This window comes from Perca flavescens, chromosome 12 (genome assembly GCF_004354835.1).
Source record: "Perca flavescens isolate YP-PL-M2 chromosome 12, PFLA_1.0, whole genome shotgun sequence".
NCBI classification, from domain to species: Eukaryota; Metazoa; Chordata; class Actinopteri; order Perciformes; family Percidae; genus Perca; species Perca flavescens.
The window spans coordinates 10,479,964-10,497,575 of record NC_041342.1 but is presented as its reverse complement, the minus strand read 5'-3'; the positions used below and the strand labels follow the sequence as shown (position 1 = coordinate 10,497,575).

General features: G+C 39.4%; 1 protein-coding gene across 2 annotated transcripts in view; it reads left to right on the top strand.

The window, feature by feature from the left end:
• The first annotated feature begins 2,018 nt into the window (after nucleotides 1-2,018).
• Nucleotides 2,019-17,612, top strand: part of tesk2 (testis associated actin remodelling kinase 2) — a 44,120-nt gene continuing 28,526 nt past the window's right edge. Inside the window, exons 1-5 of one of the 2 annotated variants that reach the window (XM_028593850.1) lie at nucleotides 2,019-2,453; nucleotides 5,489-5,654; nucleotides 5,766-5,935; nucleotides 7,585-7,704; nucleotides 15,168-15,289. In XM_028593850.1, the coding sequence (XP_028449651.1) occupies nucleotides 5,813-5,935; nucleotides 7,585-7,704; nucleotides 15,168-15,289 (365 nt within the window). In that variant the 5' untranslated portion in view covers nucleotides 2,019-2,453; nucleotides 5,489-5,654; nucleotides 5,766-5,812. Of the gene's footprint in view, nucleotides 2,454-5,488; nucleotides 5,936-7,584; nucleotides 7,705-15,167; nucleotides 15,290-17,612 lie in introns of both variants that reach the window. The other variant, XM_028593849.1, reaches the window with a different exon arrangement.

Here is a 17,612-nt window from a genome sequence, read left to right as displayed (position 1 = left end):
TCTCTTAACATTTATACAACAAATGTATGAACATTTACATTATGGCTTTTAAACATTTTCAAATACTGGTACTTTAGTACACTTTGTAGAAATAGGTCCATTTCAGGCAGCAGACCTAAACATTACAAATACATTTTGCAGAACATTTTAGTGAACAATGAAAAACAACATTCCTTATTATTGCACGCCTAACCCCTCCCACCATACAGAAGCACACACCACACATTATGTTCCTTTTTTTTGGCTGAACTGCTCATTGTTACACTTTCGTCTGATGGCCGCGCGCACATCAGAGACAACACTTGGCATGGTAGAGCAAATGTGTATTGACCTCTCCCAGAGTTGTTAATATTTGTCATGTAATGCTTAATATAGTCTCATCCTTAATCAGTCAATTTTATTTCTCACATGAAATCGTACGATGTACAATTCCAGGGAAATGTTTATCCCAGATATTGTTTGTTACTGTGGCAGGACACACTTAATAATAATAATTTATTAATCCCACAAGGGAAATTACAGTGTTTTCACTCTGTTGTTAGAACACACATTACACACAGTCCTGAAATACACACACATGCACCGATGGAGAAATGTCAAAGTGAGCAGCAGCCATCAATGGACAGGCACCCTGAGCAGTTGGGGGTTCAGAGGACAAGAGAGGAACTGGCACCTCTCCAGCTACCAGTCCACCACCATACTTTGGTCCGTATGAGGACTCAAACCAGCGACCCTCAGGTTCCCATCCCATCCCATCCCATCCCAACCCAACCCAACCCAACCCAACCCAACCCAACTCCCTGCAGACAGAGCTACTGCCACCCCCAATTAATGAGTGGCTGAGATGACGCATCTATCAATGCTTGAATCTTGCACCAACACCTACTCCAAACGTAGATAACCCTTTTCCTACAAAGTTATCACCAAACTTGCACCAAACAAATGTTTAAAGCAACACTGATGGTTGGCGATATCCTGGTGTTTAATGTGTATAGCAGTGCTGCCTAACTTTGTCCACTAGATGATGCTCTATTTCCATGAGAGCATACAAGCTGAGGTCAAATCAGCTGCCCTTGTAGGAAAAATTCTATTAAATTAGAACTATATGGCCCATAGACATGCATATAACTTATTTATTGGTCAATCAATTCCCCCAAATGTATTTAAGTCACTCTCAAAGTTGCAACACTTTTAATCAGTGGCTTCTTAAAGTAGTCTTCCAACTGAAAAAAATAATAGGTTAATAAAAAGGGCTATGCCTTCAAGTTGTTAAACATCAAAGAGCTTTGGTAAAACACAATACAGATGGAATTTAACAAAAGCAGGGGATTGCTGAGGTTTCACTTGTTAACCAAAATAAATTACTTTGCAGAAAAAGTTTAAAAAAAGTTTGAGTGTTTGAACTAATTTTGGCTTTAAAAAAATATGTTTGAGTGACTAAATGTTAATAATAAAAAAAGATTGCATTCAGTAATTTGTTTTCATCTTGTCATTATTGTTCTTAAGTATTATTTTGTCTCTCTACGGCTGCTTCTGGCTCTTCTCATTATTTTTATTTATTATGTTGCTGTATATGCCTCTCTTTGACCCTCTGTAACGCACTTTGAACTGCATTTATGAGAAGTGATAGACAAATAAATTTGAACCTGCTCATTTACGATCAAAGCTGATGATTCTACTCCTTGTGTCCATTTAATCTTCTTTATGAGTAAAATTCAAAACCTACCATTTGAGCGTATAATTTTTTTGATTTCATATTTTAGTTTTATTTTGAATTCTGTGCATTTTATTTTGTTATTTTTTATTTACATTAACCGTTTGAGAGTTTAACGCGCGCGCACACACACACACACACACACACACACACACACACACACACACACACACACACACACACACACACACACACACACACACACACACACACACACACACACACACACACACACACACACACATATTCCTGGCTATTGATTGGTTAATTTACCTGCCAATCAAATGTGGGCGGTGCCAGTGGGAGTTTACTGCGGTGCCAGTGGGAGTTTACTCGGGTGTGAGCGAAGGGAGACGACGGAGCTGTCAAACAGCAACAATCGCCTGAAATATTATCCCGGGCCGCGGTACAACAAACACCGTCCTTTGCTCTTTTGAGGAAACAAGGACGATAGAAACAGACTTCGAGGTCACTTTGAGCCTTTGGGTATATGGACTCTTAAGCCGTCGGCGACGAAAAACTTCCCGTTTTGCGTGTGTTAGTGAAGCTCAGGCTAATGTTTGTTAGCTTTTCTCTTAGCTTAGTTTTGTTGACAAACTAGCCACAGAGCGTGGAGCTGCGTTACCAACTTCTCTGTTTCGGGGGGTGTTCGCTTGCTTTTTCAACACACGCTAGCCGGGGGAAAAGGCATGGAACTCAGCTTAAACTGTTCTTCCAAACGACTCTGAAATAACAACAGGTAAGTTAAGTCAGCTAAACTTTAACAACAAGTAACGTTACAAGATAATACAGGCTATTGCTGCTTTTGTTTGTTTACATTTTCTGTCTGGTTCACCCAACAAATTAAAAGACGTTATAATCCAACATTTGATTCTTCATCTTACCACCTCTACTTAATATGACTCGAGCTGTTTTGGCAGCATTGACTCATTAACTGCCCATCCAGATAATGGGCAGTTTTTCCCCCTGCCCCATGGACTTGTTCATAAACCCTTGAAGAATGACAGGTATGCACCGGCTCATATATCTTGGCAGTTCAACACAATAGATTATGATCAGATAAGAGGCTTCTATTCACTGTTATTCAATGTGACCTTGCTCAAATACTTGACAAAGATGGCTCTTTAAGTAAACGGATATCTTTTTACTATGTCCTACGCTCAATGTAGAAGCACACAATTATTTTAAGAACATTTTATTAATAGTTTACTTAGATGGTCAGTAGATGTTCTCATGTTTAAAATAGTGTTATTCGTTTTTTTTATTTCTTCTTTTGTGATGCAAGTAAAGGCTACGTACACACAGTCTTTCTCCATGAAGAAGTAACTCTCAAACGCATCCACGCACGCCCATTTATTGCGTCTTGCCCTTCAAAGAGCCTGTCTGCAACCTGTCATTATAACATCGCTTAAGTTATGATTTATTGCTGACATTTTCTATTAGTCTGTAATCCAGCAGGACACAGCTGGATAGGGTTCACTCCCCAACTACTGTTAAAACCTTTCTGCCTGCGGCTGCTTTGGAGATGTCCCATCTGTTTTGGAGGAGCAACAAGCCACATTTTACAGACCCAAAAAAAAAGAGCCAGCTTTTAAAATTCCACCCTTTTCTATGCACAGTCCCTTTGCTGTGGTGTCTTAAATGCATGCCCTTTGGATATGTAGGCAACAGGGTATAGTTTAGAAACAAATATAGTAGTGAACACTGGTGTTTTGACTATTTTTAGTTTTGTATCCCTGCTCACTTGCATCAAGAAGATTTCCTGCAGCATCGTTCATTGGGGGTTATCATATTGCGCAATATTACAGTGTGATAAGATCGTATTTTGTAATGGTATAATGTTGTTTTATAGTATGTGGCTGGGATTGTCTTCCCCTATAGTTGGGGCTGTTAGTTGATGGACTGATGCTAGCTAGATGATGTCTGTTATCATTGTTAACCGCAGAAGTGGGTGTACAAATTCCTTTTGGTGGTCAGTATACTGCTTTTGGCTGGAAAGATCATCCTGAAGGAATATAGATTTTTACCCAACGACAGTATCTTGTACAATAACAAAGAGTTTGACGTTTTTGTGTGTTTGCATCATTTGCATGCCTGAGATTCTAGTAAGTGTAGGACGTTTGTGTTTAGTCAGAATCGGCTGCTTTGACCGCTGATGTGGGAGTGTGGCTACAGAAGCTCTTCTCTTTTGCTGATAGCTGTTTTTGAAACAAGGGTGAATTAATGTCTTACTTGCTGACCTATTTTCGTTGACTCAGATACATGGACATAGATGAAATGTGCGTCTCTGTTCCCGCTCTTGGATCGGACAGCTACTGAAATGAGAAAGCGTCGAACTGGCCCTGGTACTTGTGGCTTGCATTTTTCTTGGCACTGCCTGGCACTTTTATTTCTGCCGTAAGGCAGAAAATGAGTTGTCATTGGAGAGAAAAAAGGAAAGTCAAGGGTAGAAAGCCTTTTAAGGATGTGGCTGGGACAAAGAATGATGTCAGAAGTTGTCCAGTAGCTCCTGTACTGTAACTCTGTAGTCTACTGTCTGTGATGTAATGCTAACGGACCAAGGCAGAATCTGGCTCTTTCATCTCAATGCTGTTTTTAGTATCCAAGCTTATGAGACATCTTCTTGGCCTAAGATTGACTTTTGTGCCTCTGCTTTGGTTTATTGTAGTTCAGTTCTGTACATTTCTTTTAAATTTGCCGCTGTTCCTCTACACTGTACTAGGTTTTGCTGAACATTTCCGGTTGTGTCTGGTGTACACACATATTGTGAATTTCTAAATACACCTGACATATGTGATGCAATGTGTTAATGCTGCTTGTGGGGACAGAAATCTCAGAGTACATGATGGCAGGCTTTGTAGTATTGACAATGTTAGGCATAGTTCAACCACAAAGGAAAAGTTTGTCGGTGAATGTTTACCTTATGTCATTGCATTTGAAAAGCAGCTGAAGTTAAATGACACTGTAGTGCAACTCCGTCAGCTTGCTTTAACACAGCTGAAGTAGATGGAGTATAGGGCTGCAACTTTAGTAAAAAAAAAAAACAACACCCATCACAATTTCCTAAATCCCAAAGTGAGAGCTTCAGAGGTCTGTTTTGTCCAACCAACAGTCCAAACCCAACACACATTCAAATTACAATAATGGATCAGTGAGAAGCAGAATACCTCACTATGAGGACACTGGAGCTAGGGACTGTCTGCTCTTCCATTACAGGTGGGGGTTTCTTGTAAAGTTATGTGTACATCCAGAGATACTGGAGTAAACTGTTCTTAAAAGCTAGATGTAAAAGCCACATTGTTTATGAATGTAGAGACCTTTCGCCACGCACCTTCTTTCCTGTTACCCTTTGTAACCTGTTGATTTTGTTTTGGATGGCAGAAAGGTCCAGGACCTGAGCTATTCCTTGGCTAATCTCCCATAATTGGACAATCAGCCCCTATTACAGCCATTACATTTGGGCCTGTTGAGCAATAGTGGCTTGTCACATCCATCCTACCGAGGCAAGGCCCAGTCTACAGCTACAGCTGCTATTAAATAACAAAAACTTTTAAGAAAGAGTTGGTAGCTTTTCCTAAATGTGTGAATGAGATCATAATGGGTTAAGTCCTCTTGATTCTTTTCTGTGACAAGGAGTCACAAAAAATATGCATGCATCCTTTGAGGCATAACTATGAGTATACAGTATAAACAATATACCCTACTGTCATTATACTCTTCTTTTATGGAACCACATACATTACCCTACGTTCATTTTCTCTTTACCTTCTCTAGGTCTCCAAGGGCTCCCTATACATCTGTCAAACATGTGAAAACCCTCTCATCCAGGTGGACTCCCCAGTTACAAGCAGTGAGGAACTCGACTACTAGGAAACATCTTGGATGCAGCCAGCGTGTGTCACCAGGGCTGCCCTAAACAACATTTAAAGCTGAAGTCTATGTGTGTGACATATTTTCTCCCAGGACACAAACTGAGTAAATTCTGTGCTGCCGTGGAGCTCTCGGCACCATTAAAACAATCTAGTCCTCTTGTCATGTGGGTACATTACAGAAGAAGGCCCATTTACCCTCACTGGTATCACCATCTTTCACATCACCATGGACCGGAATAAACGCAACTCCATCGCTGGGATCCCTACACGACCCGAGCGGATCAGTGAGGACAAAGATGGTATCGGAGGGTTAGGGGTCTGCGAGATGGCCATGGGCCCGCCCTCACAGGTCAGTCGTTGTTCTTTATTTTTACGTGCAGAATGCATTATGGCCACTTTGTTATACAGTCATTTACATTAAAGTTACATCTGGGTCAGTTGTTGTCCACAGGCAGGAGATACAGTCAGTCATAGATTATGGGAGGTTCTAGGAATCGCAACAAAATAACATGCCATCAGTTGCACAATTGTGTGAACGTGGAATAATATTAAAACAAACTGACCAAAAACATGTCTGTCCATGAACCATTTCACACTTTAAAATCTGTGTCTTAAACTATTCTGTGCGCTTATCTACAGTAATTGTCTACTCTGTTTTACTCGAGGCAGAGAGACGTCAGATGTCAGGTAGGGATGCACCGAATTTTCGGGCACCTCAAATTTTCGGCCGAAAATGGCTCAAAAGGGCTAATTCGGCTAACTGCTAGCTGAGACAGCATGTAAACTTTAAAAGATCCTCAAAATAAAACTTGAAAATAAACGTTAACATATATAACATCTGTTTTGTCAGTTCTACTTTACTTGTGCTCATTTAAAATACAATCACTCAATACTTGTCTTTATTGTTATTACTGTAAAGTCTTAATTTAGCTGTAGCCTGCTTTTCCCATTATGTTTGACTTAACGTTATTTTAGACTGAATCTAGCTGTCCGTTCTGCCTGCACGATCCGTTCTTTCGGTGTTTCGGTTTTCGGTCTTGGTTTCCTCTTTTCCGGTTTTTGGTTTCGGCCAAGAATTTTCATTTTGGTGCATCCCTAATGTCAGGCTTTCTCCTCTCCTTCTGCTATCTCTGCTATGTATTTTGCAAGGGCACTGCCGCTGCATCCGGGCCTTAGCGCCGCCCAAGTCGTTTGTGTTTGGTTTAAAGAAATACAAACATCCCCTTCACCAGAACGTTAACTCGTGCAGCCAGACCATAATCCAGATAGGTCTGGCAATGCCAGACTAGTAATTGTCAAATAAATGCTAACTCTGTCGATTGAGTTTTAGAATAGATACACACTAGAATTCATGTTCTTGGAAGGTTTTGAAGTTTGAGGGGGTTGCGGGATAGCTTTGAGACCTTCTAGTTCTTGTCCCACTTAACCCTTGAGTTGTCCTTCCGGGTGAAAATTTACTTTTTTTGACAAAACAAAAAAACAAACAAACCGTTTTTGTCTCTTTTCAACGTTTTTTCAATTTTCTTGTTACATTTTTCGGCACTTTTTCCCCCCACTATCACCTGTGTACGCTAAAACCAACTTATTACTACTATTTTTACACTCCATTTAGATCATTTAAGATCAGAGGATGTTGATGGATAATCACGGACTGTCAAAGTTTAGTCAGAATAATGCTATAAAATTAAATAAAACACCCAAAAGTCAATGATAGTAGTGAACTGATCCTTCATTTGACTTGTGAAGAGCGTTTCATGGAACCATCTATGTTGATTTTGGGCAATTTGGTTGAAAGAAAACCCAAATTTCTGCTATAGAAATGTTGAAAACGGGTCAAATTTTACCCGAGGACAACATGAGGGTTAAAGGCAACATTATCAATCTACTTTTATCTCATTTTTCCGCACAAGCAAGTTGCATCAGCGGTCCTACAGCGTATCCATCCGATAGAGACTCCCTCTTAACTTGTTGATACCAGACTGTTCTTGCCTTCCCCAGGCGGGCCGGGTATGGCCATCATCCTACAGAGCCCTCATCAGTGCCTTCTCCTGTCTTACACGCCTTGATGACTTCAGCTGTGAGTGGATTGGCTCGGGATTCTTCTCTGATGTCTTCAAGGTGGGTGGAGATTCGTCATTACAGTTTTTCTCTTTTCTGGGATTCCTCAGGCTGTCCTTGATTTTCTTCTACCTTGCTTGACTTTATCTTCTTCCCCTTTCCAATGCAATATATATATATATATATATATATATATATATATATATATATATATATATATATATATATATATATATATATATATATATAATATATATATATATATATATATATATATATATATATTTTTTTTTTTTTTTATCAGCATCGTGAAAGACACTCCGAGATTTGTTTGTGTTAGTTGAAAGAAAATATCAGAGGAAAACTGCACTTTTAAATACCGTTCCTTTTTTTAGTGGTGCCTTTTATGTTTAATTCAATATTCAATTTGTTCATTAAAAGAAAGTTGGAAGTTATTTCCTTTTTGTTAGTTTTAAATTCAACAAGCAACTTGTTGTATTTAAGCAGACTACTGAAGCAGCAGAAATGCAGAACTGAGTACACTTTAATATCTGTTTATTTATCGCAAGTAATATCGTTATCGCGATATTCAACAATCATATCGCATATTGCAGCTCTATTCTCGGATCTTATTTTCTACAGTATTCATGCCTCACTCTATCCATCCATCCATCCATCCATTCATCCAGAGTGTTTTATAATAGGTCAGACAGTCTCTCAGGTCACACACACACTCATTTGAACTCAGGATTGATTGGTTTCCCTGCTACGTGACAAAAGCCACGCTACTGCCTTTTGCCCATTGGTCAGAATGAATAGTCCTAGAAATAAAAGGGAACTTGTTGTGTAAGGCCGTCACACGTAAATGTCATTTATATGTGTTAATGTGATCTTGTCATGTTGATATGCTTGGTGGGTCAAAGACTGATTATATATCTTGGGCTTCACTCACTAGTCTTTACCAGGCAGTTTTAGGTCAAGCAATCACTTCAAAAGACATCACTTAAACACAGAGCTGTTACTTTGTGTCCTCTCCCTCCAGGCATATGAATGGGAGTCATACAAGCATGTTTGGCATTATTAGTTTGGTTGGTTAGGTTTAAGTGAAGCCTCTCTTGAAACAACCACCAGCAGATAGATTTCATTTCCTTTTCTTTCATCATTTCTGTTTTCATCATTTCTGTTTTATTAACAAGGCCACCGCACCATGACTGTGTGAAATGTTGGCTCAGTTTGGGACTGATAAGCAGCGTGAAAAGGACTACTGATCTAGGCAAAGGAGCTGAATTGTACTCGTATGGAATGAAACGATCATAGCCTCGATAGACTGATAGCTGATTCGATTTGAAGTTGGTTTTGTTGTGACAACAGGCTCACTTTCATTTCACAAAATGTGTTGTATCGGATTACATTTTAATTTACAAGGGTTTGTATTTTCTTGTCACTCTGTGTCTATTGGAATTTTTAATATGGTCTCATTCAGCGCACAACAATAAGCCCTCTACTGTAACAGTAGATCTCAGTCGGATTGGTGAACTGGTTTGAATTACAGTTTCCATTGTGTCTGGAATGGCCGATGGTAAAGATCTGTATTAGAGCAAAACTCGTGGCATATTTGAATTGATTTTATCAGCTATATTTAGCCTAAGTCATTTGGTTATGCCGGCTGTCTGAAACACCCCATTGTGGGCTGTGTAAACACTGGAGCTCATTCATAACAAACAATTGCCCGCAGTTTCAATTAATGATGTCCACATTTACAGCATGTATCCGTGAGGGAAACTAGTACGGCCACTTTGGATTAAACAGGAGTCCCTTTGTTATTGTTCTGCTGTTTTAAAACAGCATTTTAACTAGGGTTGGGCATTGTTTTGATTTTAACAATACTTTTTCAATTCTGATTCTTCCTTTCGATTCCGGTTCTTATCTAGTCTCGATTTCAGTTCTTTGAGGGGTGGAGTTGAAACGGGTCACATGCTTATTTCACAGATAAGAGAAAAAAAATATTTTTATTCAATGGTGATTTACAGTTTTACCGGGCTTTTTCGACGTAAAAAAAAAAAAAAAGAAACCACACTTTAGAGCCCCGCTTACTGTGCTCCATGGCTGCAACATAACACTGTGTTAAGTTTAGAAATGCTGATCAGATTCGAAACGATACGATACGAAATGATTACAATAAAAAAACGATTCCATTGGAATCGTAATTTTTGAAACCATTCCAAGTTGGAACCGGTTTTCGATGCCCAATCCTAGTTTGAACTTTAGTATTTTGTTGGTGCTGGGCTGAAGAGTAGCTGTCCAAATACTGTCCATAACTGTCGGCCACACCAGTCACATTCTGACACTCCTCTCTCCATAGATAATATACAGATTGTATCAAACACTTGAAGTAGGGATGTCCTGATCAGTTTTTTTGGCCCCCGATCCCTTTTTGATGTGTGAAATATTGAATATCTGATACTTGTATTTGCCTAGATAATAGAGCTGCACACTGTTTTTTTGTTTTTTTTACAAGTAAACAAAGTAACTAAAAGATGTCTTCAGCTTAATACTTTTAACTTACTGCAGCTAACAGTTTTGTAAAAATCAACTTCTACTTGAAAACTTATTTTAACTTTAACATTCAGTTACATGTTAATGAGTAATGCCAAGTTACTTGACCGTTTAAGTCCTGCTGCAAATTGAGCTCAGCTGACGTAAATGATTGGAGTAATGTGGTCGAGGTGACTGCCGATCCCCAGTCAGTTAAGAAATGCACAAATCGGCTCTGATCCGTGACTAGCGATTGGGATCGGCACATCCCTAACTATAAGACTAGAAACAATTACTCTATACCTTTATCAACACAGCACACGCTATACAAGACACTTTATTGAACTATACAAAACAATAAAATAATAAATGATTGTTTTGGAGAGGAAAGTTGTGATGCATGCTGTAAGTATGCTAGCATGTCTTGGCCTGTTTAAAGCTATGGGTGCACCGTGCAACTCTATTATTTAAGAAAATGTAGGCTAACCGTTGGATCATGACTCTGTAATGGGTCATCATTAATTGATTTGATTCAAATCAGAAGTGAGTGGGAAAAAAAACACGTAATATTAGCTGCTTTGACCCTGTCTCTATCTTTCTTTGTTTAATCTAAATCTAGGATGGATCACTTATGTAGGGCTGTGCAATGAATCAAATTTGAATCGCGATAACGATATCTGTTCCTAACGATCACAAAGAAAATGTAACCGAGAAGAGCAATTGTTTTGCACACTACGTTTTGCAAGTAACCTCGTATTTTGTCTTGTGTTCTAAATACAACAAACAAGTTCAAACGGGAAAAGCATTAAGGTAAAATTCACAGTTCAAGGTGTTTTCACTGCTGACTCTTTCCAAAAGTCAATGTCGTGTTAATTAATCGTGATTTCAATATTGAGCAAAATATTCTTGATTATACTTTCTTTTTTTTTCCCCATAATCGAGCAGCCCTAACTTTAGTGCATAGTTTAACGACCTTAGCCAAATTAAACTCTAATAAATGTTAAAAAAGATTAAAACTTCCAACACACATAATCACGCTAAACAGCGCCTTTTCGTGGATTATGCTTCCCGTGTGCAATTTATTATAGGTACCATCTTAGCCTCTAGGTGAGTAATGGACATACTGTATCTGTTAATGCCTTTTTTTTCTGTGAGGGAGGGTAATGCATAGGTAAATGGAGAGAAAAGAGGAAATGGAGCAGAATAAAGAAGAGCTTAAAGTTAAGGAGGATGACCGACACAGACAAGAGACAGAAACAACAAAAAAATAGCGGTGAAATTAATGGTGACAGAGGTTGGGGCTAAGAGGAGGAGGAGGAGGAGGAGGAGGAACCGGAGGGGGAAAAGCTTTTGATGTCGGAGAGAGCTGGGGTGGCAAGACTGTTGAAGGGGGTGAGAAATTGGGAGTTGAAATGAAGTTTAATGGAGTGCAGTTGTGGAGAAAAAGGTTCTCTCAAGGTTTTCTAGAGCTTGGTTTAGTGGGATGAGAAGAAAAGGGAGAAAGGGTTTGGAGGACAGGGACACTGGGAATATATTCTCCAGAAATGTGCAGTAGTGAAAAGAGGAGATGTTGTGGAAGTGACCATAGAGCTGAAAGGCCGGAGACAGGAAGGGAAGAAGAAGAAGTTGGGGTTGACTACTGGGGAAGATGAGGATTAAGGACACCGGTTTGATAGAGGCCACAGCAAGGAGGAGAAAGAGGGGGATCAGATGGGGGGGATGTAAAGAGTGAGGACTGGGGGGGGTTGGTGGAGGATAAACGGATGTGGGGGAGGAGTGACCATCTGTTGTTTCTGCTGTCCTGCGGTGAAGACTCTCGGCTCTTATAGCCAGGCCCCTTCCTTTTGAACTTGGAGAGAGAGAGAGAGAGAGAGAGAGAGAGAGAGAGAGAGAGAGAGAGAATAATCTGAATGACTACTATATATAGATAATGTTGATAACTTTGCACTTCACGGAGATTTCTCCAAATACAAATTACAGTAAAGCAACAGTCAGCGGTGGAAGAAGTATTCCGATCCTTTACCTAAGTAAAAGTACTAAAACAACACTGTAAAAATACTCTGTTACAAGTAATGTTACTTAAGTAAAAGTATGTGAAGTATCATCAGGAAAATGTACTTAAAGTATTAAAAGTAAAAATCCTCACATTTTAGAAACTGGAAACGATCCAAACTGTGTTTAATGGTCTAATCATTTCAGCTGGACTCATAGGCCATTATATTGTTGGCTAGTCGATTTTACAATAAAACATCGCATTTTTTATTCAGATTAATGTAGTGGAGTAAAAATTACAATATTTCTCTCTGAAATGTAAAGTACCTCAAATTTCCACTTAAGTACAGTACTTGAGTAAATGTACTTTGTTACATTCCACCACTAACAGTTTTGTCCATTGCCTTTCATTGTTAATGCCTCCTATATAATCCATATTGACTTTTTTTTTCTGCTGTCCTCGACTAAAGAAATTCTTAGTCTAATAACTCATGAATTTATCGACTAACTGATTTAATCGACAGATCTGCAAATCTCAGTATTTCTTCGCAAACAATAGTGCAAAAGCACCACTTTAAATCTAGTGTTTACCAGAGAGGGGCCCATACGTTTCTAAGTCGTTAGAAACGTATAAAAAGTCGTTAGAAACGTATAAAAAAACGTATAAAAAGCATAAACAATGACTAAGGAAATCTTACTCGACTAAGACCTAACTAACCTCGCTGTGGCCTCCGTCAATTCCCTTTTCGTTTCCTAAGTGATACTGCCCATCCGTTGTACGGTGTTTGGTGTTTTAAGCCCCCAACGTCATCTTCCAGGCAGCGCTGCATGGAAGGCACTAGGGTTAGACAAAGGTTAGGGTTAGGTGCCTTGAAGTCGACGGTGGGGACTTACAACACCATCAAGCCCAATGTACCATGGCTGTGGTGATGGAAGAGTTGTTTAGGGATGATATAAAGCCACCCACTGTTGTACTGAATTATGACTAACAGTCCCTCTGGTAACATATTTCCATAGTTGCAAGTTTTCAGGCTTTTCCTAGGCTGGATTGCTGTCCTCCTAAGGGAGCAATTTGCAATGATTACCCAAGGCAAATGTGGGCTATCCAAATGATGTTCCACCATTTTTTTTGTTAAGGGATACATAATTAAGCATGTGTAATCCTATATTATAATTTTTGCACATTAGCAGCATTGACGCATCCCATTTAACACATAGTGTCTGGTGTGGTTTAAAATAGCCAAGGTGTCGATGTTTAATGTCAGAAGTGCAGTAGCATAGATGTGGCCAGCCTAATGTGGCGGTAAGCAGCTCTGTTTTGCATGCACTGTATGTATGATGCTTCCGAATGAGTTCTCTTGATAATGTTTGAATAGGCTCTTTGTTGTTGAACGCTCTTTACCTATAGACACAGCAGGGCTGTCCATTTAGACTTTTCAGACAACCTCGTTGAAACCTGCAGCATCGTTTCATTCTATTTCTGCTGTCAGGAAGTGAGTTAATCTGCAGCAGCTCAGTCATTCGATGTGCTGACTTCTGTGGTTTGCAGGGTTGATATTTCCTATTTGCATGCATATAAATGTGTATGAGAAGAGTCCACATTCTCGGTAATTAATGCACTGCGTTGGGGGTGTCTCTGAAACCTGTGGTGTGACCTCAAAAAACCTCTGTTCACTTTATCATTTCAGAGGCTGGGAAGTCATGGGGGATAATGAATAAACACGCAACATGGGGTTTCTTGTCTTTAACAGCAAATATGTACAGCAAAAACGTTTGCATTTGTATTTGCTTCATTAGAGCGAGTAAATAAATAAATTGTTTAGTGCTCTTTTGGAGCCTTTGCAACCTATTTAATGGACTGCAGTTATTTTGGGAAGCAAACGTCAGTGTGATTGGAATTACTCCAAATTAAAATCTTTTGAATATCAATTTCAACAACAATATATACAGAAGGTGTTCTGTTCATAGTCAGTAATCAGTATTTGGAATTGACTGTAGCCAGGCAATGCTTCTATCCAACATTGGGCTTCTTGCTGTAATGCACTGTGATCACAGTCGTAACTCAGTAATATTGATAGTGTCCTAAACAAACTATTTGACTTCTCTTGTTGTAGCCAAATGCGTTTTAAACTATAGCGGTGTTGTCTTCACGCCGTGCCCTGTCTACAGTGTTTCCCTGCCTTTCACCCAAGGCATTCTGGGATAGGCTCCAGCCACTCTTGGATGGATGAATGGATGGTTGGATGGTTGGATGGTGATGCAAGCACCACAGTTAGATGGAAACAAAAATCCCAATGTACAATAACACAAAATTGATTGTGCAGCTCTGGATTGACACATCTACTTTGTCATGGCTGGCCAGCAGCAGCTGACCTCATTTCACTTCTCTTTTATGAGCTGCCTTCCTTTTCTGCTTCCTCTGTTTCTTTTCAAGTATAGAAGAGCAATGTTTCAAGTTGTTCAAGGCCTACCCATAGTGACACATTGGAAATGATCAATGTCAATGTGTTTGGAAGACAGTTAATGTAGTACAGTTATTGGGGTTTAGACTTTGTTTAGTTGTACTTGACTGTAGGGCTGCACGATATCAGGAAAATATCTCCAGTAAGTGCGAATTCTTTATTTATTTATTTTTTGACCGATATTGCGATTGCAATATGATTCACGATATTGAAGGGAATGATCATGTTTGTATCATTATTCTCATTGACTCATATTAAATCTTAAAACATTAAAATGATTATAGTGTGATTTTTTTGCGAGGATCTGTACCAAACAAAGATGTTTTCTGTAGTCTGTAGGATAGGATTTGTAGGCCGGAGCGTCTCTGCAGCACCACATTACTTCATTCAGAATGGTTTGACACATGTTTTGCCTTTAACAAATATTGTGCCCCCCTGCTATTAGGATATTGCACTAGTCCATATTGTGATTTTTGATGAAATTGCGATTAATTGTGCAGCCCTACTTGACCCAAACTTTTTGCTGTTTTACAGGTACGTCATCGAGCTACAGACCAAGTTATGGCTCTGAAGATGAACAAGCTCAGCAGCAACAGAGCTAACATGTTGAGAGAGGTCCAACTAATGAACCGGCTTTGCCATCCACACATACTCAGGTTGGTAACCAAATAATTCACTAACTTACTACATCCAAGCGGGTTACTAAAGATATTCAGCTGTCTGTCTTCTTGTCATTTTTGAACTGACTTTGTTCTATGAGAAAGAACCATCAGATTCCAATTTAAAAGCCAATGTAGCTTATAAAACAAAGCAAATAGTGTGTTATTTCCCCTTTTTTTTGTTGTTCTACTTGATCATTGCATAATCACATAACATCAGCTACTTTGTAAAACTTGATGGGCCCTGGTGGAAACTGATTATTGGTAGTGATTTACTTTGGCCCCTTATGTATCAAATAATAGTAACAGATTCAACAATAAGATGGCGGTAATATTTTGGAATAAGGCTTATATATTTTTTTTCTTTTTTAAATTATTCTTTTGGGGCTTTTCCCTTTTATTTGTGGTGACAGTGAATGGACAAGAAAGGTGGGAGAGAGATGGGGGACGACATGCAGCAAAGGGCCGCAGGCCACATGGGGCGCACGCTCCCACTGGGTGAGCTAGAGGTCGCCCCCACAGTAGGCTTATTTTGAGGCTTAAGAGTTTAGGTCACTCAGTAAATACTAATAATACATTAAGAGTAAATCCTCATTATTTCCACTCGAATGGCGTTACTCATTATATTAGTCATTTTTTTTTAAACACCTGCCACTTTTGGTTATTAGATATGTATTATATTACTATGTGCCTCTGCCTCCCTCTCACTTACTCATGAGTCTGTGGTTGTGACCTGTTTCCTTTGGGGTTGGCTAGAAACTGTGTCAAACACAGAGTCTATTAACAATTGATTTTCTAAACTGCCGAATCCTGTTGGAGCTGCAGCAGCTGCCTAGAGGCAAAAAGCTAGGAGGGCCCTTTCTGTCACGAGAGCACCGGACAAGCCTATGAACAATCAGGTTAATGTTTTTTTCCAGAAATTTCCACTCAATGATTGGCCAGGCTAAATGGGCAAAGCATGAGACTGTTTGTTTGCTGTTCCCTCTACGTATACCAGTGTTTCCCAGACTTCTTACACCACGTACCACTTCAGAAAATATGATGCTGTCTAAGAACCGACATTATTGCCCATGTCAAAATAGAGTAGCGCAGGCCTACCCTACTCAGCCACAGACAGTTCACGCAGGAGGCAGGTTTATTCCTGAAAACAATATTTATTGTCGACCGCCACAGCCACGCTGTGCTTTCTCCCTCCCGCTCCAACTGAATCAAAAACTATGGCAACTCGGGTCCTATCTCCTTGATGTTTTGCGTAATTTGCCGCTAGCAGGTGCTGTGGAGATGTCACTGCCGCTGCTCAAGTAGCAACCAGCACTTGTGCTCGTCCATATATAGTTTACAACATGGCTGCTCGAAATACATACACACTTCTCTTCCCAATAGTTCCTGTTTGGAGCCACGATTACAGTGTTTTTCAACCATTCATTTGACCTCTGCTTACTATCTTGCCATCACAGCTCGTAGCTAATTATGCTTCCATCCTACCTTCTGACCTATATCAGTGTAAATACTATTGGGACTTACAATCTTCGTTATCAGGATCTTTTCCTTCGTTCTGTTCCAAAGGTTAGAACTGAGCTGGGGGAAAAAGGCGTTTAGGTTTGCTGCTCCCTCTACATTGCAAGTTACAGAAATCCATGAAACTTAATGAGCTGGTCTCATTGGTCGCTTTTAAGAGGATGTTGATTGACTTGGAGGCAGCCACATCTGGCTGCAGATGTTTTGCCTGATGTGTTTAGGATTGTGTTTGACTTTGAGTGATTTGCTGTTTAGTTGTTTTTAGTGTTTTCGTGTTTGTATGTATGTGTGCTTGTACTGCTGCCTGTCTTGGCCAGGACACTCTTGAAAAAGAGATTTTTAATCTCAATGAGTCTCTTCCTGGTTAAATAAAGGTAAATAAATAAAGGTAAATAAATAAATGTGCGCTCCGATCATGAACTTAACTATGTAGCAAGCTGATATTGAAACAAAAATATTACACTTAAACTCTTATTTTAAATTACTTTAAACTGATCATATTTTACTGGAAATGTTATAATAATTCTATAGTATTGTTTTTAAATGAATTTATTTCATTTTTTTTTATTTTATCAAAGATTCCAAACGCGTAGCACTAGAGGCAGCTCGCGTTCCCACCAGTGGTACTTGTACCACAGTTTGAGAACCAGTGCTCTATACCACTATGATTTGAAACAGTGTTTAGAGGAGCTGCATAATACGAGCAAAATATTTCCGCGAGCTGACCAGTCACAATAATGTGGAGTTTGAACTTCATGCCGTGTAGACAGCTGATTGGCTTTTCCACATGGATGCCCAGAGC